The sequence below is a fragment of the Vespa mandarinia genome, chromosome 1 (assembly GCF_050613455.1).
Source record: "Vespa mandarinia isolate Hongniang chromosome 1, ASM5061345v1, whole genome shotgun sequence".
Classification (NCBI taxonomy): domain Eukaryota; kingdom Metazoa; phylum Arthropoda; class Insecta; order Hymenoptera; family Vespidae; genus Vespa; species Vespa mandarinia.
In genome coordinates, this window is record NC_140810.1 from 15,157,015 (window position 1) to 15,179,226 (window position 22,212).

Consider the following 22,212-nt stretch of genomic DNA (forward strand, 5'->3'; position numbering starts at 1 on the left):
TAGTTTCATTGAATCGTCGTTCGGAATGTATCCGCTAATTTCGTGTAAATACTTGTAAATTCATAAATGTATAACATAAATTAACTCTCTCACGTAAACATACACGCACGGATACACACGGAGAAAGATCGATCGTTCGCGATCGTTTTTTTTTCTCTATCATACCTTCGATTAAAGAGAGAAAGGGAGTGTATCCTTTCTCTCTCTTTTTCTCTCTCTCTCTCTCTCTTTCTCTCTCTCTTTTTCTCTCTCTTTCTCTCTCTCTCTTTCTCTCTCTCTCTATTTCTCTGAGTGTAACGCACTTTTTAGGATTAGTAAATTAACTCTTTTAGCCATTAACGGGCGTGAATTAAAGTTGTTGAACGTCTCGTTCCTTTAGCGCATAAACGGCATCGTTCGATATGATTTAAGATCGAATGATTTGATTTAGGAATTTTCGAGATAGATAAAATCGAGGAACGAGACGAACGACAAATTTTTAAGTAGATCCTACGTCTCCCTTTTTCCAACGTTAAAATCGCGAACTGATGAGGTCGATCGTATTTACAAATGGAATTGATTAACTTTTTCTTTTTTCCTTTTCTTTTTCTTTTTTTCTTCCTTTCTTTCTTTCTTTCTTTCTTTCCTTCTTTCTTTCCTTCCTTTTTTTCTTTGTTTTTTTAAATTTCTAGAAAAAAAACAAAAAAAAAAAAAAGAAAAGGTAAAAAACGAAAAAAAAAAAACAAAAATTCGTAAAGTAAGAAGTAAAGTGTTTGCGTACGTTATAAAAAAAAAAAAGAAAAAAAAAAAGAAAAAAAAAAAGAAAAAAGAAAAAAAAAAAGCAGAAATGAAAATTATTCGATAAGAGCGAATTAACAAAAGTCCAAACACATACATTTTATCTTTGAATGATTAAACCGCGCGCGCGCACTTATACTTACACGGAATAAACGGAGACGATTTGTTGCTAGAAAAAAAAAAAAAAGGAAGAAGAAGAAAAAAAAAGAAAAAAAAAAAAAAAAGAAAAAAATTCCTTAAAAATGGCCCTCATTTTCAAAGGACGTGTGTACGATCGACGACGAGCCCGCACCTTGCGTTTTACGATACTCTCTCGTTCTAATTCTAAAAAATCGATCCTATCGACGATCGAGAAGAAAGATGCCTCGATCGTTCCTCGTTTATCAAACTAAACAAAAATCATCGAGTTTTTTTTAACTCGTTAAACCTTTTGCGAAACGATCGACGCTAATACTTTTCTTTTTTTTTCTTCCCGATCGTCGATGATAATTAACGAAGCATTTAGCTAATCGTCGAATCGTTTAGCTCGCCAAACGCGAGGACTATAATGTAAATACGATGAGAAAAGATAATGGCGAAGAAGAAGAAGAAAAAGAAGAAGAAGAAGAATAAAGAAGAAAAAGAAGAAAAAGAAGAAAAAGCGTAGCAACTACCCTCTTTTCTCCCCCCGAACGCTGTTCTGTAATCCATAATAAAACGATCATGGAATGTAGTGTCGTTACAATTATCTCCCATAATAGTCATTATAATTCTTCCCAAAAACAGTCAAGTTTCTTTTCTTTTCTTTCATTTCCTCTTCTTTTTTTTCTTTCTTTTTCTCTTTCTTTTCTTTTCTTTTCTCTTCTTTTTTTTTTCTTTTGTATCGTAAGAATCGTCTTCAAGAAAATCTTCGAAGTAATTTTACATGCAGGCCAAAAACGATATTTTTTACAATTACAATTTTTCCTAAAAAAGATTAATTTCTTTTGATTTGATCGTATCTATCAAGTTACAATGTACATTAGAATTATTTACACGCTAACAATCGCGATGATAATTTTCATAATTCTTTCTTTCCTTTTTTCTTTTTTTTTTTTTTTTTTTTTTTTAATTTTTTTTCCCGTTCTTTTTTCTCTCTAAAATCGATAAAGTTCTTTCGTTCGTATATATCTCTGATAAATGAAATGAATGTTCAAAAAAAAAAAAAAATGCGAACATCGTAATTATTTACATTTGAACGATCATCGATCATCATAATAATAATCTTAAAATAAATAGCAAATTTGATAAATATCTTTTGATAAATTCTTTTTAAAATTAATCGACTTAGATTTTTCCAATGATATACTATTAATAATTTCTCATAGAAATTGAGCATTGAAATTATTTTACACGTCAATGGCAATCCACCATAATCATTTTCTATGAAAGGGATTTCGATTATCCATATAAATTGAATAATTTTTCGATACGTCTTGCATGAAACACATTAGAGAGGTCTCTTAAAAATGACGTAAAATCAAAATATTAATGATTTTTCAGCGAACAATGAACCCTAACCGTGTTATCGTATTAAAAGGTAAGTAAGAAATAAACGAAGTAACCGTTAACTTTTTCCTCTGACATAAGTTAAATTCCCAAAGTAATCAAGTTAGTAGAGAAATAAGGAAGCCAAGATCCAACCGCAAGTAGACACACCGAAAGAGAATACAAGGATCCTAAGGCTTGTGTATTCTTCCATAAAAGAGGTAGAGCGTTTAATATCCGTCTCTTATCTCCTTCTCACTTTCTCTCTCTCTCTCTCTCACCCTCTTTCTCCCTCTTTCTGATTAAAGCCGAAGGTTACGAAAGGATGTGACAAAAAATTGTACAAAATGGCCGACGCTAGAGAAGAAGGATAGAAGGGAAGTGCTTGGAAGGCAAAAAAAAAAAAAAAAAGGAAGGAAAGAAAAAATGATAAGGAAGGAAGGATGGATGGATGGATGAATGGATAGAAAGATAGATAAGTAGCAGCTAGCTAGCTAGGTATATTCGTAGCTGTAAAGACAGTAAAGAAGGAAAGACGGAAGTCTAGAGGAAAGAAAGAGAAAGAAAGAGATAGATAGATAGATAGATAGATAAAAAGAGAGAGAAGGAGAGTGTTTGTGTTGAAAAAGACAGAGAGAGAGAGAGAGAGAGAGAGAGAAAGTGCCGGAGAAGGAGGTGGAGGAGGAGGAGGATTGCTGAGGCAAAAGGTGGTGCCGGAGGTGACAGGGAGGTGGAGCTCCGTGGTTTGCAGGTGCGCTTTCGTCGAAAGGACAGAAAGGAGTGCGACTATGTGTATCGTCGTCGAGATGTAGTGGGGATGAAAAGGTCGTACGAGAGGGAGAAAGATAGAGAGAGAGAAAGAGATAGAGATAGAGACAGAGAGAGAGAGAGAGAGAGAGAGAGAGAGGGAAAATGGGAAAAGGTTCGGGAAAAGCTCAACCAGGGCATTCGACTGGGGGAATAGAACAGGAAAGGTGGGTTCGCTAAAGCGGAGGCGCGGTACCAGAAAGCTCCGCCTATCCTTTCCTCTACAGAACTCTCTGTATATCCTTCTTGTACTCTAGATATGTATGTTTGTGTATGTGTGTGTGTACGTGTGTGTGTACACACAATTACGTATACCTACATCTCTCTCTCTTATTACAAGAGGTTCGCGCCTCTAGCAAGAGAGAGTTTCATGTCGATTACTTTTTATTCGTCTATGAAAAGCTTCCAGACTTCTCTCTTCCTCTCTCTCTCTCTCTCTCTCTCATATATATATATATATATTTTTTTTTATTTTTATTTTCTCTCTCTCTCTCTCTCTCTCTCTCTTATTTTTTTTAGTTAACTTTTATAGATGTCTCTCCGTGGTAGAAAAATTCAACGAACCGTATTCGTGCGGTCTCGTATGGTTCTTTTTTTTTTCCTTTTTTCTGAAAGAACAAATCGTTGTAAAGCATGCCTTTTGATCTCTCGCTCGAATGCTGAAATGATTTTTCTCGTCTTTTCGCCCTTTTTTCTTTTTTCTTTTTTTTTTTTCATAATCAACGAGATCATACTGCAGGTCCCTAAAACGTGTGTTTCTTTTATTTATTCATTTATTTGTTTGTTTTTGTTTGTTTTTCTTTCCTTTTTATTTCTCTCTCTCTCTCTCTCTTCATTCTCTTGATGACATTGAAATAAATTCTGGTATAGAAGAAGGGTATCCTAAGGAAAAAAGAAGAATAATTTTGCGATGCGAAATATAAATGTATGTACGTTTGTGTATGTATTGAAAAATTGTATTTTGTAAAGTAATACTTGAATAGAAACATATTTATCTTTCTATCGAAAGGAGAAACGAAGAAAGAAAAGAAGATAGTAATATAATAATAGTAGTGATGAAAATAATTAAAAATAAAATAGAAAAAAAAAAGAAAAAAAAACCCCAAAAATGAACAAGATAATACGTCGTCCTTAATAGAGTCTTTCGTTCATTTGAATATCTATTTAAAAAAATTTCATTGATTTTAACGTAATAATGAACGAACATGTCTCTCTCTCTCTACCTCCCTCCCTCTCTCCCTCTCTCCCTCTCTCCCTCTTGCCCTCTCCCTCCTTAAAAAAAAAAAAAAGCAAGATTCCCCGATGAAATCTTTAACGAAAGAAATTTGACAATTCAACGGACTTTATCAAAAAAAAAAAAAAGACAGAAAAAGAAAAAAAGAAAAGCAGACGAAAAAAAGATTTAAAGAAAAAAGAAAGAAAAAAGAAAAGGAAAAAACGTTAATTTCCTTATTACCGTGGATGAAAAAGAAAGAAAAAAAAAAAAAAAAAAGAAAAAAGAAAAAAAAGAAAAACAAGAAAAAAATTAAAGATTTTGGACTAACAAAAGGCCAAATAATATCTTTCGGTTCCTCGTCGTTTCGTAGGCGTTAGCCAGTCGTCGTCCTCCTGCGAGGGAGGGGCGTATAGATCTGAGGAATAGCAGCGACGTTGGATGACGGAGAAGGGAGTAGAGAGAGAGAAAGAGAGAGACGGAGAGAGATTGTGTGTATGAGAGAGAGAGAGAGAGAGAGAGAGAGGGAGAGAGAGAGAGTGAAAGAGAGGACAGAGAGAGGAGGCTCGTAAAAGCACCGAACGCGCAACTCCGGGCTTCATCGAGACCTCCCTCTCTCTTGAATTCTCAACGTTCTGGTGTGGACCTCAGCTACGCCTGCGAACTCGAGCGAGTTATAACGCTTTTGTTACCGCCTACCGTCCTATCAAGGCGGAGGCCAACCAGAGTCCTGGCCCAGTCTCAAAGCTTTCTCTCCTTCTTCCTACTCTTCCTCCTCTTACTCCTCATTTACCTCGTTCCTTGTCTCTCTCTCTCTCTCTCTCTCTCTCTTTCTTTTTCTCCCTCTACATCTATATGTCTATCTCTTTCTATCACCTCCTACGATCAAAGCGAGTATGCTACTTCTCAACGACGATATGTTTCGAGTTACCACCAGAGAAACGTCTTTTTCTTTTCCTCCCTCTCATCCAACCATCCCTCTTCTTCTTCTTCTTCTTCTTCTTCTTTCCAACCCTTCTTTCTTTTTTTTCTTGCTATCTTTATATATATATATATATATATATATATATATATATATATATACATATATATGTGTATCTATGTATGCATGTATGTATATGTTATATATATATATATATATATATATATATTGTCATCTTCGTCTAGCTTTATAACTCTTCTATCTTTGTCTGTCTCTTTGTTAAAACAAAACCACGATCTTTCCGAGCGTGAATAATTTTCTCCGCAACGAGTCATCTCTCTCTCTTTTTCTCACTCTCTTTCTCTTATGACAACGACAATCGATCACTTCTTCTTCTTCTTCTTCTTCTTCTTCTTATTATTATTATTATTATTATTATTATTATTATTATTATTATTATTATTATTATTTTAGTTTTTTCGTGCTCTTTTTATCTGATGATTTTATAAAAGGATAGGTGTTATAAAATGTGAACGACTCTAATGATCATTTCGAGAGTAAGTAAATTATTTATTTATTCATCTTTTTCTGTCTTTTTTTGCTTTTTTTTTATTTTTTTTTCATTTTGTATCATACTTTCGAAAGAATTTTTCTCACGCTTAGGATTGATCTATCTTTTTTTTTTTGTTTTTTTTTTCGTTTACAAAAAATCGTGCAAAGTGATTATAATGATGATACATTTCTTTATTCATTATTATTATTATTATTATTATTATATATATATATATATATATATATATATGTATGTATTTATTTATTATATAAATAAATTGACGTGTAATCTTTACTTACCGTAGTGTTTCGTATTCTGAAACTAATGATTTATGTAATTGTGTAAAGTAAAGAAAAAAAATGTGTATATATATATACACATGTCGTCTTGTTAAAAAGAAAAATATATACATAATGTGTATATAATAATTGAATATTCGTTTTCTTTTTTTTTTCTTTTTTTCTTTTTTTGTTAAGACACAATACTGATGAATTCTTTAAGAAATATATTATTTATTTAATCTCTATGTGTATTAACGTATAATAATCAATCGTAATATATTTAATTCTATACGTAGATAGTCAATGATATAATATAATGTGATGCAATCAGAAAAAAATCGATTTATCGCAGCACAAGTTATGCACGTTTAGATACACTATCCTTTATTCATTCACGTACTTCATGCTTTTTTTATTTTCTTTTTTTATTTTTTTTCTTCTTTTTCCCAATTCTATTTTCATTTTCATACAATTCGTATGATCAAATTAAATCTTATTTATATATATATATATGTGTGTATATATATATATCTTAATTTCATTGTATTATTTTTTGTTTACTACTTTTTTTCCCCATTTCTTTTCTCTTCTATTTATAAGATATCTATTATTATATATATATATTTTTTTTCTTTTTATTATTATTATTATTATTATTATTATTAAAGGCACATACGGCGATATCGTTAAGAACGAATATAATTGACCCACTTTCGAGAGACACTTTGAAATATAATCATCGTTCTCCATTCTACGAATGGGGAAACCTAAGTAAGGAAACTTAAGTAAAATAAGACAAACCTAAGATTAAAGGGAAATTAATCGATCTCGATAAGAATAATCGAGGAAGGATATGATTAATAAACGAACGAAGCTGCAGATCTATCAAGAAAAATAGCCTTTCAAGTTTCTTTTTTTTTTTTTTTCTTTTTCCAACTTGCAATTTACAATGAGGACGAGTAAGGTTTAGGAGAAAACGAGACAAGAAGAGATAAAAATAAAGAGAAAGAGAAAGAGAAAGACAGACAGACAGACAGACAGACAGACAGACAGAGAGAAAAAGAGAGAGAGAGAGAGAATAGAAAAAGAGAGAAAGAGAAGACGTTGCAAAGGATGCGATCGATCCAACAAAAAGAAAAAAGAGAGAAAGAAAGAAAGAAAGAAAGAAAGAGAGAGAGAGAGAGAGAGACAGAGAAAAGAAACGAGAAGGAGGAACGATCGCTAGGAATATACAAGATTCGATGTCACGAGGAACAAGGATAAGAAGAAGAACGTTGATCGAGGGATCTAGGAGAATACATATTCGATACGTTCCCATTCGAGATCGTGCTAAATCGAAGACACGGATATGTCCTTTTTAAAAAGTTCCTTCGCGACGTTTATTCCACGTAAGGAAAGACAATACTCCGGGCTGTTCTGTGTTGAATTTCTTTTCTCCTTAGACCTCGACCTTGTACGGTGATCCAGGAATGTGATCGTCGCCCCACTTGACGATCACGATATATTCTCCTCGCTCACGCACCAGGTAACTGACGTTGTAGTTGTTTCGACCTGTGTGCTTCATGTAGACCTCTTCGCATGGTCCTTTGGGACCGTACACGCCAACGTAAAGAATGTTGTTTCCTGTATAATTAACAGCGGTTTGTATCGATTACGTTTATGGAAAAAAAAAAGGGAACAGATAGAAAGGAAGAAACTCGATATGAATTTTTAATCAGGTTTGAACCACCACCACCACATTCTCATCCACCTCCTTCTTATTCTTCTTCTTCTACTTTCAAGCTTACCTGCATCACTTGCATGTACGGTGAATTGATTCTGCTTTCCCAAATAGGCTTTCTTCAGGCCCATGCCTTTGCTCGTAACCTTACTCGCGTCCGATTTAAAAAGCGGTAACACAGGACCAGTTTGCTTTGCTTTCGAGATCTTCTGAACAGTCTCGACCAGGATCGAGCTCGTCTCTTGTGCACCTCTTTCTGCCAGATCCGCACCTATGATAATAAAAAACATTCTACATTGAACTATCTCAAACGTATTTTCTCTCTCTCTCTCTCTCTCTCTCTCTCTCTTTTTCTCTCTATCTATTTCTCATACGACGATAGATTAATTTATTTTATTATAAAAATCGTATATTTAATTTATTTTAACAATTGAGTTACCTACCGGTACACGAAACCTTGTATGGCGAGCCAACGATATGATATCCATTGTATTTGATGCTGATGTAATAATCACCAGGTACAAGTGGCGTATACCTGACCTTGTAACCTTCCTCGACCTCGGTACAATCCATAGAGACTTTACTAGGTCCATCGACCGTAACACCAAGAGCACCGCTTCCGGCATTGCAAGTATCAATGATGAAATCCGTTTTCTGACCCGTCTTAACCTCTACCAGACCATTGCCATAAGCGTGCAATGCTGCTGGATCGGCGTCCACTTTACCGACCTTGATACGATACGGACTACCAGTTATGTGAACTCCGTTGAATTTCAGATGCAAACTGTGAATCCCATTCTCACGTGCCATGAATCTAACGGAATATGTGTCAGAGTCGATCGATTGAATGAAACAATCATCCTCAATTCCGCTTGGCGATACGATCTATAAAAATGAATGATAAATATAATAATGATTATATATAGTTTTAAGATTTGTAAACAAGTCGTGTGTCATGTTTTGTGTCATTTTCAAAAAATAAACAATGAGAGAATCTAAAAAAAAAAAAAAAAAAAAGAAAAGAAGAGATAAAGAAAAACAAACTATTTTTAATGTTTAAATCGACAAAATTTCAATCTAATTGACCTTGACAAAGATCAACCTTAACAAGTTAACGTTTCAAGATCATCGTAATACGTTTCTACGTTCATGAAAAAAATATAGTAATAAAATAGAACTATAGTAGTGGTATTAAAGAGAAATTTTAAGCCGATAGCTGCCTACGCAAAATGATGTGTCAGGGTCGTTTCATAACAGCCCGGAATCTTATTTTCGTCTAGTATTTCGCAAGATAATTTTTCGTTAGATAGATAGATACGATGGATACTTGGAAAATTCCAAGGAAAAATAAAACGTTCGCGCGAGACGAATAGCCTTGAATGTTGAAAAGATGACTTTTTTTTTTTTCTTTTTTTTTTGTAATATGATCGATGATTTTTTTTCTTTCCTTGATTCTTTTTTCTGCTTTTTTTCTTTTTTTTTACATATCGACCTTGAACACGACGTTTCTCGTTAAAAGGATCATACCTTTCCGTCCAATTCACCCTTAGCTCCGTTCTTGCGTACGAGGAAGGTGTAAGGCTTGTCAGGTTGTACTCCACTTTCCGGAAATTGTGCAACCTCTAATTTGTGAGCATCGCCCATAGCAGGCGATATGTAAACCTTGTACGGCGAGTCAGGAATGTGCTGATCGTTGAACTTTATTCCTACTCTGTATTCTCCTAAAATATAAAACAGATAAACGATGATTTTCAATGGACCAATTAAAATTGGCCGAGTCGATTTAAAGAAAAAAAAAAAAGAGAAAAGAAAAACGATCCCGTCAGATTAAATGATCATCGTCGAATAATACAAACGTTTATCATTCTTTCTAATCATTCCGACGAATGGAATGAATCGATCACGTCGAAAAAGAAAAAGAAAAAAAAAAAAAAAAAAAAGAAAAAAGAGAAAAGGAAATGAGATCAACTATTCCTAATAAACAAACAAATTAATTTGTCATCGACAAACCATCGTCGTTTGATTCCTCGGGCTCGTTCCCCTTCAAAATGATTTGTGTCGACGCTTTGAAGGTTGCCATCGTTCAAGCGTTGTCCTAACACAGCAAATGAAGATTTTTTTTTTGTGACGGAAACAAGATTAATTATCTCTTACGTTGAGATAAGAGGAAAAGGAAGTAGAGACAGTCGGAATAGCCTAAGATAAGGAAAGAGAAAAGAATGATGATGATAATGATGGTGGTGGTGGTGGTGGTGGTTGTAGTGGTGGTAGTGGTTGTAGTGGTGGTAGTGGTTGTGATGGTGGTGGTGGTGGTGATGATGATGATGGTGGTGGTGGTGGTGGTGGTGGTGGTGGTGGTGGTGGTGGTGGTGGTGGTGGTGGTGGTGGTGGTGGTGGTGGTGGTGGTGGTGGTGGTGGTGGTGGTGGTGGTGGTGGTGGTGGTGGTGGTGGTGGTGGTGATAGTAGTGGTGGTGAAGGGGAGGCGAAAAAGGTGAAACGAAAAAGAAGGAGAAATAGAAGAGAAGAAGAAGAAGAAGAAGAAATAAAAAGGAAAAAAAAGAAAGAGTGTGGAAAGCGACGAGTGGCGAACGGACACAACTCTAGAGCCGTGGGTTGATCGCGCACCACTACTTTCGGTTGAATCTAGCTGCTGATCTCGAATCCGTTCCTTTGCTACGACCACCACTCTCCTCTTTCTCTCTCTCTCTCTCTCTCTCTCTCTCTCTTCTTTTTCTATCTATCTCTTTCTTATTCACTCACAGAACATGGACCAAATATAACCACCGCGATAATCCACGCAGTGCGGTGTGCGGTGTGAGTCAAACTCACCACGGCAAAATATGGATCCACCTTAACAAATATAGACGAAGATATTTCGGGATCAGCTGAAAGCGGCCGATCAATCCGGTCGATGAGTGGGTGTTTCTGAGTCTCGACAACATACCAACGAACGAACGTACGAACGAACGAACGAACGAACGAACGAACACCTGCCTTATTTGTCTCCTAAGCGTCTGATGTTTACTTCGTTCGGAAATAATGACGACATCGTAAAAACAATTTTAGATTTTTCGAATATCTATCGGATATAAAAAGACAATATATAATTTCGATGTTAATACGTTCGTACAAATCTTTATGAATATTCCAGCAATTGTTCATGAATCGTTAGAATGAATGAACAAGTAGTAAAACTTTTCTGTTCTTAAGCCAGAATTTTCTCACTTATTATGACCAATGCATAAATAAAATAGACTGACTTAATCGAGGTTGAATTTACGACGAGGGACGCCTCAAAGTAACTGACATTATGGATCCTATATGCGTCATAATTTTCCTAGGTAGTGACATGGGCGACATCGGTAACGTCAAGGAAGGAGGTATGAATCGACGCTGGCAATGATCCATCTTTTTAGATGAAACCCTTAATAAATGTCACAGAAGCCTATTTTATCGATGTTTTCGCCCGGCACCTTTGAACCATTCGAGCATAATTCGAGCGTGTTGATTTTTTAGAAAGTATGAAACGTTTGAATCTTCGAAATTATGATCATTCCAATTATTACCAAGCCAAATGGGCTTACCAGGTTCAGAAGCGACATAACTGACATAACAGCTGCCATCTTTGCGATCTTTGTAATCGATTTGAGCTTTGCTAGGGCCTTCAACCGAGACAGCCAATGCACCAGCTCCAGCTTCTCTCGTCCATATGTTGAACTCGCAAGGTTCACCTTGTTCCCCTCGTTCCAATCCAGGACCACCAGCGTGGACCCTGTGAGCTCCACCGTCTCTCAAAGGACCAACCGTGAATTGGAAGGGTGAGCCGGGAATGTGCATCTCCTTGTAACGAACCGAAACCGTGTGAACGCCTAATTCCTTCGGTACGAATGCAACAGCATAAAGACCATCTTCGACCTCCTTGATCTCTGCATCTTCCGTAACACCACCTGGCGAAGTAACAGTAGCAGCGAGATCGAAGGACGTTATACCAGGCATCTTGAAGGTCAGCTTGCATTGACTTCCAACTTCGGTTATCGGCACGGCTTCTCTTTGCCTCTGTATTTTCTCTCTCTGACGATTGCTACCTTCTCCACTGACTTTCACGGTGAACGGTGAACCTTCCACGTGATGATCGGCAAATTTCAAATTTACTATGTAATAACCAGGCTCGGTAGGCTTGTAAGACATGTTCAATGTGCCATCCTCATTATCCTTGCACTGAATCTCTACCTTGCTCGGACCTTCCATTGAAAGAGACAAACCACCAAAACCAGCGTTTCTTGTGTCAACCGAGAAGATATTCTCGACGTGTGTCTTGCCTTCCTTTAATGCCGCACCAGAGACTTTTACCTTCTTAGCATCACCAACTTCGCGATCTTTAACATCGATCTTGAATGGCGAGTTTGGTATATGCTTGCCCATTCGTTTCACGGCAACGGTATGCGAACCAGCTTCTCGTGGTGTGAAAGAAACGCAAACATTGTCGCTAGGGAGCTTTTTCAAAAAGCATGGCTCTTCCAAACCGCTTGGTGCTGTGATTGAAGCGTTCAGAGATCTTATATCTGCATCAGGCACTTTACCAGGCAACTGAACCTCGCTACACGATCCAACAGATATCTGATTCCTTTTACGACCCTCTCCTACAAATTTCATAATTTTAATTGATAATACAAAATTTTTATATTATTATTTAATTCAATATATACATATTATTATCATCGATATTATATATTTTAATAATATATATTAATAATATATATTTAATACAAAAGTAATATATATTTTTTATTAATATATATTATTATTATTAAAATTATTTTATTAAATGTGTTACATCATGGTCCAACGATATTTTAATAATTTACCTGTAATCTTGGCGACGTATGGACTACCCTTAATATGCTTGTCACCAAACTTAACACTGATTTTATATTCTCCAGGTGCAGTAGGTAGATAGGATACAGAAACCGTGCCATCTTTGTTGTCATGGCATGATATTTCTGCCTTGCTAGGACCTTCCACGGCCAATGATAAACCACCGGCTCCTGCGCCCTTTGTAGATATGGTAAAGTTTCCAGGTTCTCCGCAGACACCGTAAATCAAACCTGGACCGTAGGCTGTTACGTAACCACTTGCCAAAGAATCAACGTGGAATTTGAACGGTGATCCTGTCAAAGAAATAATAAATTTAATGAGGAAAAAAAAATATATATATATATAGAAGAGAAGAGTGTTTAATTAATTAATTTACCTTGTACATGTTCCCCGTTAAACTTTACGTAAATCTCATGAAGACCTTCCTCTCTTGGCTCATATTTGATAGACACAGTGCCATCGTGATTATCCTCGATGACTGGTTTGTCCACGTTACCGCTCGGCATCTTTACCTCGGCTGAAAGTATTTTTATTTTTTTCTTTTTATTTTATTTTATTTTATTTTTTTTATTTTTCTTTTTTTTTTTTAGTTTATACGCGATCAAAAATCAATCACTTTCAATAATTAATAAATACAAACTGGATAAGTTGTGCCTTTATTCGTAAGGCAAAATAAAAAAAAAAAAAAAAGAAAAAACAGACGTGAGAAAAATCGAACGATAAGTTCTCTCTCATATAATTGAAAACCTTTTCGAGAGCTAACGTAGTAAAGGCTCTGGAAAATGAGCGGTGCAAAATCGAGCCCAGGACCTGGCACTTCTTTCTCATTTATATCGACCCTTCCATAACAAATTGGTTTTTCCGGTCGATCAAACTCGCTGCAAGAAAAATTCTTCAACCAGGCTCTATAAAAAGTCGACACCTCTTCCCACGTGGTCTCTACGTCGTCTAATTCGTCTTCCCAAAACATCTCGAAGGTGTTGTTAATTTCGCACTCGATCGGAACACCAAAAATGACAACGGAGAACGTTCATGAATTCCACGAACGATGAAACGTGTCCCCGATCCGAGGAAAAACGGATCCCAAGAGGATTGATAATCTTAAGAGTCTCCAGTATGTTGATACCGATCGATCTTAAAGAAAAAAACCTGAACCTATCCTGTTTCTATACCGTACGATCTTAAAAGGCACTGATCGAATTGATCTTTCTTTTCTTTTTATTTTTATTTTTCTTTTTTTTTTTCTTTTTTCTTTCCCCCCCCTTTTTTATTTTCTCTATTTCTTTATTGTTTCTTATTATTCTTGAAATGAGAAAATATTGAATGCGTATGTTATGTTCTTTCGACTTTCTTCAGACTCGAAGGATTTTAAAGAAATGCGATCGAACAAGTTTCAAATCGCATAGTTTATTAGGTATTTCAAAGATCAAAAGTTTCGCAAAGACTGAAATTGATTTTATTTTTTTTTCTTTCTTCCTTTTTTTCTTTTATATATATATATATATATATATATGTATGTATGTATGTATATATATATATATATATGTTTCCTTAATTTGTTTTCTTTTGAACCGATCGAGAGAAACGCGTCGTTTTGGGTGGTGATCGGATTTAATCACGGAAGAGACGCAGATGGTGTCTCGTTTTTCCTACGACGTTTTTCCTCCAGCAGGCAAGAAGCAGAAGGTCGAGTCGTCGTCAATCGACCACACGAGGACGCATCTCTGGCAAGACTGAGGAGATCGAGGCTGCCAAAGTCGCTCGAGAGCCGGACGATGGCAGCCTGATCTGCCCGGGAGACCTTCTTTCTTTTTTCTTTCTTTTTTTTCCCCCCTTTTTCTCTTCTTTTTTCCAGTATGCCCAGCCAGCAGGAGAAGCGATTTTATATCACCACGTAGGGAACCAGATCGTCCAACGTCTATCAAACTTCTCCCTCTACTATTCCTAAATCTTCCACTACCAAGCATCTGACATTACCACCACTCCAACGATCATCATATCACCTTGTCCCTACTCCTTCGTGTCTCCTTCGTCCTCTATTATACATACGAAAAGAAAATTTGCCAAATTACATTGACACCTCTTTAGATTTCTATACCTTCCAAACGATTAATAATAGATATAAATAAGAGCTAAATTAAAACGTATAGATAACATTTGTGAAAATATTAAAATTGTTTTAAATATTCTTCAAAATGTTGTTTCTTAGTCCCTCTTTGATTTCGAATTAGATGTAAACTCCATTGATTTATCTTAGATTTTATGCCGTATGATTAAAAAGAAAAAAAAAAAAAAAATAAACAAAAACAAAAATTTTTCATTTTACAATTTGTCTAAGTAAATTAACAAAAGAATCTGGAATAATTTTCAAGACAGATAAGAATGAATATTTGGCGAGCTACGTCCTGGCTCCTCTTACGCGACCATTTTCATTTAACTTAAGGAAGTCGCCAAGGAAACGATCAAACCGTTTTGCACCAACGCAAAGATGGTGCGGAACACTCGCCAAAGGCAACATGATTAAGTCTAAGTTACCCTGAACTGACTGATTGCGGACAACCGTCAACCCCAAACGATCACCTCTTCCGTTCCATTACTCACGAAGAATATCTCGTGATTTTAATGATTACAAAGTCATCGATAAACTGCTAACCATAAATCTAATCTGAAAGATACATGAGTAATTCGAGTTCTTCTAGGATTCTTTAATTATCTATCGTTAATTAAATCTGACCGAATGAATAATGAGCTTTCTGCTAGATAATGTGTATATATATATATATATATATATATATATATATATATATATTCTCGACGTATTTAGATCGCACCAAAGATCATAGTACTTCTGCTTCTTTCTTTTTTCTTTCCCTTTTTTTTTTTTCTTTTTCTTTTTTATTCTCAAATATATGCGATCGCAGTATTACAATTTATTTATAAATTTTTCTTGGCTAAAATATCTAACCAGAGTGCAACAATTTATTTTCTTCGATAAATTTAATATATATATATATATATATATATATATATATATATATATTTCTTTTTTTTTTTTTCTATAAAATTTTCTGAAAATAGAAAAAGAAAGAAAGAAAGAAAGAAACAAAGAAAGAAAGAAAGAAAGAAAGAAAGAAAGAAAGAAAGAAAGAAAAGATCGTGTGTTAAAAACAAAAATCATCGATATATTATTCATTCGATAATTTTCCTCATTTTCTTTTTGTCTAATAAAAAAAAAAAACAAAAGAAAATATATGTATAATACAAACGAACTTATCATATTTTTTTTTTTTTTTTTTTTTTTTTTTTTTTATTATTATTAGATTAGCTCGTACTCCTATTAGAGAATATATAATTTCGAGTTTTTCAATTATCGTAAAAAAAAAAAACATTTAAAAATAAAGTTACTCAACGACTAATGGATAATTGCTCAGTGCATTAATCAATTATAGCCGATGGATGATGGTTCTGTTCGCTCGTTAATCGATAATTAAACCTGAACTTTTTATTCTCGTCGAAAAGTCGAGGAAGAAGAGGGGAAAAAAAAGTGATAAATACGTAAGTAAACGAATTAATATATATATATATATACTCGTATCATGAGTTAATGTTTCGTTGAAAGAATTTCCTAACTGGGTTGTTTAAATCTTGAAGGGGGAATGGGGCAAGGGGATGAGTTGTGGAGGGAGGGGGGGAAGAAGAGATAAACAAAAAAAGAAAGAAAGAAAGAAAGAAAGAAAGAAAGAGAAAGAAATTCATCTCGCTAACTCAAAGTAACAAAGTATGCCGTCTTACTTTTACGAGCGAATCTTTTGGCGCCGCTACCTAACATCACGGAAAAAGATAAGTCGGCGAATTCTGCAAATATTCGAAGGGAACCTCTTATAATGGCCTCGTAAATATCTTTAGAGAGCTTGCTAAGATATTTTCGGGATCACATTCGGGATCGCACAGTATATAAAGTAAAATACGTTGAGAGAGATATCCTAAGGACACCTTTCTAGATGATCCCTTCTATCTTATATCTTTCCTTATCTATGATAGTTTATGAAAAAAAAAAAAAAAAAAAAAAAAAGAATAATAATTCAACGTCAAACATCAAATATTTATACGCTAGCTTATAGTTCATCTATATGATCGAAGAAATTTATTCGATCGATAATTAAAGTGACGATTGTTAAAGAAAAAAAAAAAAAAAAAGAAAAAAGATCTCTCACAAATTTATCCCTCAAATATGTCATTCTCAAAGTTAAAGATTTACTACATACCATCCAATATTTTTTAACTATTACGTACAAGACAATAGAAATTAATTACGATGATAACGAAACACATTTCTGAGAACGATGATATAAATTTTTTTATTAAATTATCCTATAAGTATAGATTTATATTAATTCGTAAGGAGATTAAACAAAAAGATAACGACGATGAACTACTATTTAGAAAGTAATTAAGAAGATAACGTAATACGTGTATTACTATCGTCGTATAAACATTCAACTAAATTATTTTATAAATATAAATTATATTTTATAAAAATATATAATTAAGTTCTAATAGAAGTGCTGGAGAAATTTGTAATATATAAGCGTTAGGAGAATTACTATTTAAAAATAAATTAATGAAATATATAATAACGAAAATACGTGGATGATAATCACGATACAAAAAGATTTTGAAATAAATTATCCCAATAAATCTATTCATTTAAATTCTGATAAAAGTGTTGAATAAATTGGATCGAGATAGAGACGGGGAATTACTATCTATTATCTATAGAAATAAATTAAGAAGATAACAAAATACGTCTATGTTAATCATGATAACTTTCAACTGAACTATCCTATGAATATATTCATCTAAAAAAAAAAAAAAAAAAAAAAAAAAAAAAAGTAGTTAAATCGGATAAAATTATCGATTATTTAAAAAAAAAAAAACGTATTAGGAATATGACAAAAACAGGCATATGATATACGAAAGAAAAATCTCGAATTAAATAAAAATTCTCTTGAATATTGTATTACAATACATTCAATTAATTTCTAATGAAATCTAAAGAAATTTGAACGAGACGGTCGATGGACGATTATTATAGAAACTTACAAAATGGTGGAAGTATGATGGTTCGATAACCGAGTATTAGTCAAAAGCGCATGTTGCTTTCCACGTGTTTGGAGTAAAAGAAAAAGAAAAAAAAAAGAGAGTGAGAGAGAGAGAGAGAGAGAGAGAGAGGGGTAAAATAAAAAAAAGAAGAGGAGCAATAGTAGAAGTTGGAGATGGAGGTGGAAGTGGAATTGGAGGTAATGGAGATAGAGAGGTTGAGACGAAGGAGAAGAGAGAAGGGATTGATCTTTTTATGGATTTCCGTCGACGCCGGTTTTTGGAGCATCTTCGAGCCCGCGCATCCGAAGGCACTTAATCATCCAATATTAATATCACCCGGTCGCATTTCCGATGCATCATCGAGCACCGTACGTATACGTTCTTCCAGCTCCCTTCCTCCTCCAGTTCGACTCCTACCTCTCTCTCTCTCTCTCTCTCTCTCTCTCTCTCTCTCTCGCTCTCTCTGTCTCTCTCCTCTAACCGTATTTTTGGCAAAATGGTGGAACAAGCACGTTAGAGAAATCGTATGAAACCTGTCCCGTCTGTCAACTCTTTGCGCATCAACGTATTTATTTATTTATTTATTTATTTATTTATTTATTTATTTATTTATTTATTTATTTATGCAACGTTAATAAAAAATTATGTTCGTTTTCTTTTCCTTTTCTTTTCTTTTTTCCGAACCTACCATCCTAACTATAAATACGATTGATCTTAAGGCAACGTAAATTTGTTAACGCAAATTTGCAGTGATTTCAATGCGACGATTCAAATATCTATTATTGATTTCAAAGAATCTTGTTTATATTGACGAACGACACACGAAAATCGATATAAATAACACGAAAATTGATATAAATATTTGTTCAGATAAATATACGTAGATATATGAATTTAGATATTTAAATAAATATAGAAAATAAATTTAACCATTTAGTTGAGATCCATTGCGTCTTCGAATTAATTTCAAAATCATTGATTTTCGAGAAGGTTGCTTATATCAAAGAAAAACAAATAAGAATGAAAGGAATGCTTTTTTTTTTCCCCCGATGAATCTTTAGATAATTATATGATCAATAAAAATAAATACACACACACACATATTTATTATATATAAGAAGATAAAATGTGATAAATACGTCGTAAAAATAAATGAATTTTAAAGATTGTCTAATGAGTGACCTACTGATTCTAAAAAGTACAAAATATTAAATATATATATATGTGTGTGTGTGTGTATATATATATATTTATATATAATATTAAAAAAATATATTCATTTATATTATTAAAAAAAAAAAAAAGAAAATGAAAAAAAAGGAACGAATGTAATAGTTTATTAACGGTGCATAAGTAAATAAATAAATATATATATATATATATATATATATATATATATATCAATAGCTCCTGATTTTCGAATAAACTACATTAATGTCAATATACGATGAGATAGACGACATTAAAGGTATAATATATTACGTATAATTATAGGTGAATAAGAATGATAATTTTCATCGTGTCTCTTGTGAAAGGCATACGCTCGTAACTTAGATTATGGCCCTTTTACAAAACCCAGAATGAACAGCATGAAAACCTGTCGCGTCCATCAAATATCACAGCAATGTCGTGAGTTAGCAGGCGTACAAATCATTAATGAGGATAGAATTTGGTTGAACACGAGTAAGGTCTACTAGTGCGCATCAAAAATGTTTGGATAACGTCCAAGATATTATTCATGATTTCGAGAATTCACTGATTTATTCGGGTTCATTAATTAAAAAAAAAATTTTATTACAAAAGAGATGGATGAATAATAATCGATCGATGATATATCCAATGTTAATAAATTACAAACGAATTTTATGAAAATCATTGATTATCCAATGAGAAATATTTTCGATTCCTCCTTGTATCAATCAATCATCAATCCCTGAATAATAGTATCAATTATAATTATTTTCGTATTATCAATTTTCTTTACAAATATTTGTAAACGTGCCAATGATGATCATTCGTTTATATTTTATGACGACGATTATTAACACGTTGATATTTATTTAAAGAACTTAACAACAAATGATGTTAAATACAATCAAACGTTGTACCTATAACTCAAAGGACTAAGTACACCGGTAAAATTTTTCTAATATCATAGAAATATTCTTGTAATTTCAACTAGACAAATCGTTACGAGTATGTCAAAATGAATGAATAAAATTAACATTCGTTTAGAGAATTTGAAAATTGTTCATTCTCTGATCGTGATCATTTCGATGACAGCGATGATCTACAGCATGTGCTCGTCTTTTCGATGGGAACATTCGTTCCGGCTGCGTCAACTATATCACTGAAATAAACTTCTTCGAAGAATTTCAAGGCGCCTATCAAATGTGAAACGAACAAAAAGAAAACAAAAAAAAAAAAAAAAAAAAAGAAAAAGAAAAAGAAAAAAAAAATAAGACTCTGGAATATCTTTTTAGATTTTTCTCAATTCTCACGTATTCCCTACGTTCTCGTATTTTTATCCATTTCATTTTCCATTCCTAATTCCGTTCGTAAAGTATTTCTTAATAGATAAATTGATCTTAAATATTTCACTGTTATAATAAATAATTATGTATAATATAATTGTTATTATAAATTGTAGAATGAAAAAAAAATAAAAAAAAATAAAAAAAATAAAAAAATAAAAAGGAAAGATAATAGAATAAATATATAGATTATAAATACTTACACGTCACTGTACCACTGGACAATGGTAAGGGGATACCGTTCAGCCGGATACCGTTAAAGTTCTTCTTTGATAAATTCTGTTGATTGGTTGTGCTACTCTTTGTTGTAACCGTTGAACTCTCCTGTATACTGGTGCTACGTTGTTCAACAACGTGTTGCTCTTGCCTTTGTCGAGATTTCTTTCCTCGATGAGTTTTGTGAGTACTGTGTTCCCGATATTCCTCTGAGGCCTTAAAATAAAAATCGTATTATCGTTATAAGGATTGTTAAATTAAGGATAGAAAATATTACAACGATTTTATTTATCGATGCGTATACACGACTAAATGTGATCCGAAGTACTTAGGAAATTTCCTTTTTATTTCTTTTTTCCTTTTTAGTTCTTTTTTTTTCCCCTTTTATATTTTTTTTTCTAATTTTTTTTTTTTTTTTTTTTTTTTTTTTATTTTTTTTTTTTTATTTCTACAAACGTTTAGTTAATTCTTGAACGATGCTCAAGAAACTCTATGGATCGCGTTGGCGGTAAAAGGGGAACGAGGAATTTCCGGAATCAAGAGGCGATGGTGCACGACACACCTCATTACGAAAGAATCTACGTATTTCGAGGCTGGTACTAAGCCAAACTGTGCAGCGTGTATAGAATTTATTATGTAACGACGTCAGAATTCTTGCAAAATCTTTATCACGTGGTTTATTCGACTATAGAAAATGCACACGTCTAATTTATCAGATTTGCGGACGCGACCAAGCTTTTTTTTGCGCATTACGATCATAAAGAAATAATTACTCGTATTCTTCTATAATCCATAGAAAATATCGAATAATCGATCTTATAGAATTACATCATTTTTCTTTTTTTTTTTTTTTTTGTATAAATAAATTTTATGTACCTTTCTATAAATTTTCTATAAATAAATTTTATCTATCTCGATAAAATAATAATAATACAATTTTTAATTCGAAATGTGAAGAAAAATATTTTTCTCCTTTCTTTTTTCTTCATAACGTTAAAAAAAAAAAAAAAAAACCATGATGAATCCAAAGGATCCAAATTATGAATCATCTGTATCAATCGATCATATATCAATTATATGGATTAAATAAGTTCAATCGTAGAGCGAGACTAAATGTGTGATAAATAGCACGTACGTTGCATGAAATAAAAAAGGAAAGGAAAAAAGAAAAAAGAAAAGATGTAAACTAATCAAAGAAAAGAAAAAGAAAAAGAAGAAGAAAAATGATATGAAATACAGCGTTAATAGAATTCACTATACCTTAGAGGATCTAAATTTTTCTAATCGCTAATTCGCAATAATTATAATTGTTAGATCAGAACGATCGCCTGTTACCAAACTCACGTATTGCTCCTAACAGACTGACGATTTTCAGGCACAATGCTGAATTCGATGTTACCATAATAGATACCTAGCCCCCACCCACGTATAAATTACAAAGGGTAAAGGATAAGAAACGCGGGGAGGATTTAAACAACCAATGACACTACTAGACATGTCCGTGAACTCGACGAATCGGAAGAAAGCTATCGCGGCCAAAAATTCGTTCGTATAATTTTTAAGGGATGGCAACGAACGTTCAAACGTTCAGTTCTCATCTAGACACGAACGACAAATCATCGGTCTCGTGGGTATTTTTTTTTTTTTTATTTATTTATTTATTTATTTTCGCTTCATTTCATTTTCCTCTCGTCATTATCGAAAA

The 22,212-nt window shown here is 33.4% G+C and overlaps 1 protein-coding gene across 8 annotated transcripts in view; it reads right to left on the reverse strand.

Annotated features, from left to right (window-relative positions):
* Positions 1–6,291: 6,291 nt before the first annotated feature.
* Positions 6,292–22,212, reverse strand: part of cher (filamin A protein cher) — a 43,339-nt gene continuing 27,418 nt past the window's right edge. For 3 of the 8 annotated variants that reach the window (XM_035870986.2, XM_035870985.2, XM_035870987.2), the window contains 8 exons: positions 20,495–20,723; positions 13,031–13,171; positions 12,645–12,947; positions 11,364–12,419; positions 9,307–9,500; positions 8,223–8,664; positions 7,847–8,050; positions 6,292–7,682 (listed from right to left, as the gene is read on the reverse strand). In XM_035870986.2, coding sequence (XP_035726879.1) covers positions 7,498–7,682; positions 7,847–8,050; positions 8,223–8,664; positions 9,307–9,500; positions 11,364–12,419; positions 12,645–12,947; positions 13,031–13,171; positions 20,495–20,723 — 2,754 coding nt within the window. In that variant the 3' untranslated portion in view covers positions 6,292–7,497. Of the gene's footprint in view, positions 7,683–7,846; positions 8,051–8,222; positions 8,665–9,306; positions 9,501–11,363; positions 12,420–12,644; positions 12,948–13,030; positions 13,172–13,401; positions 13,764–20,494; positions 20,724–21,767; positions 21,882–22,212 lie in introns of those variants that run through there. The other 5 variants (XM_035870990.2, XM_035870989.2, XM_035870991.2 and 2 more) reach the window with 4 other exon arrangements.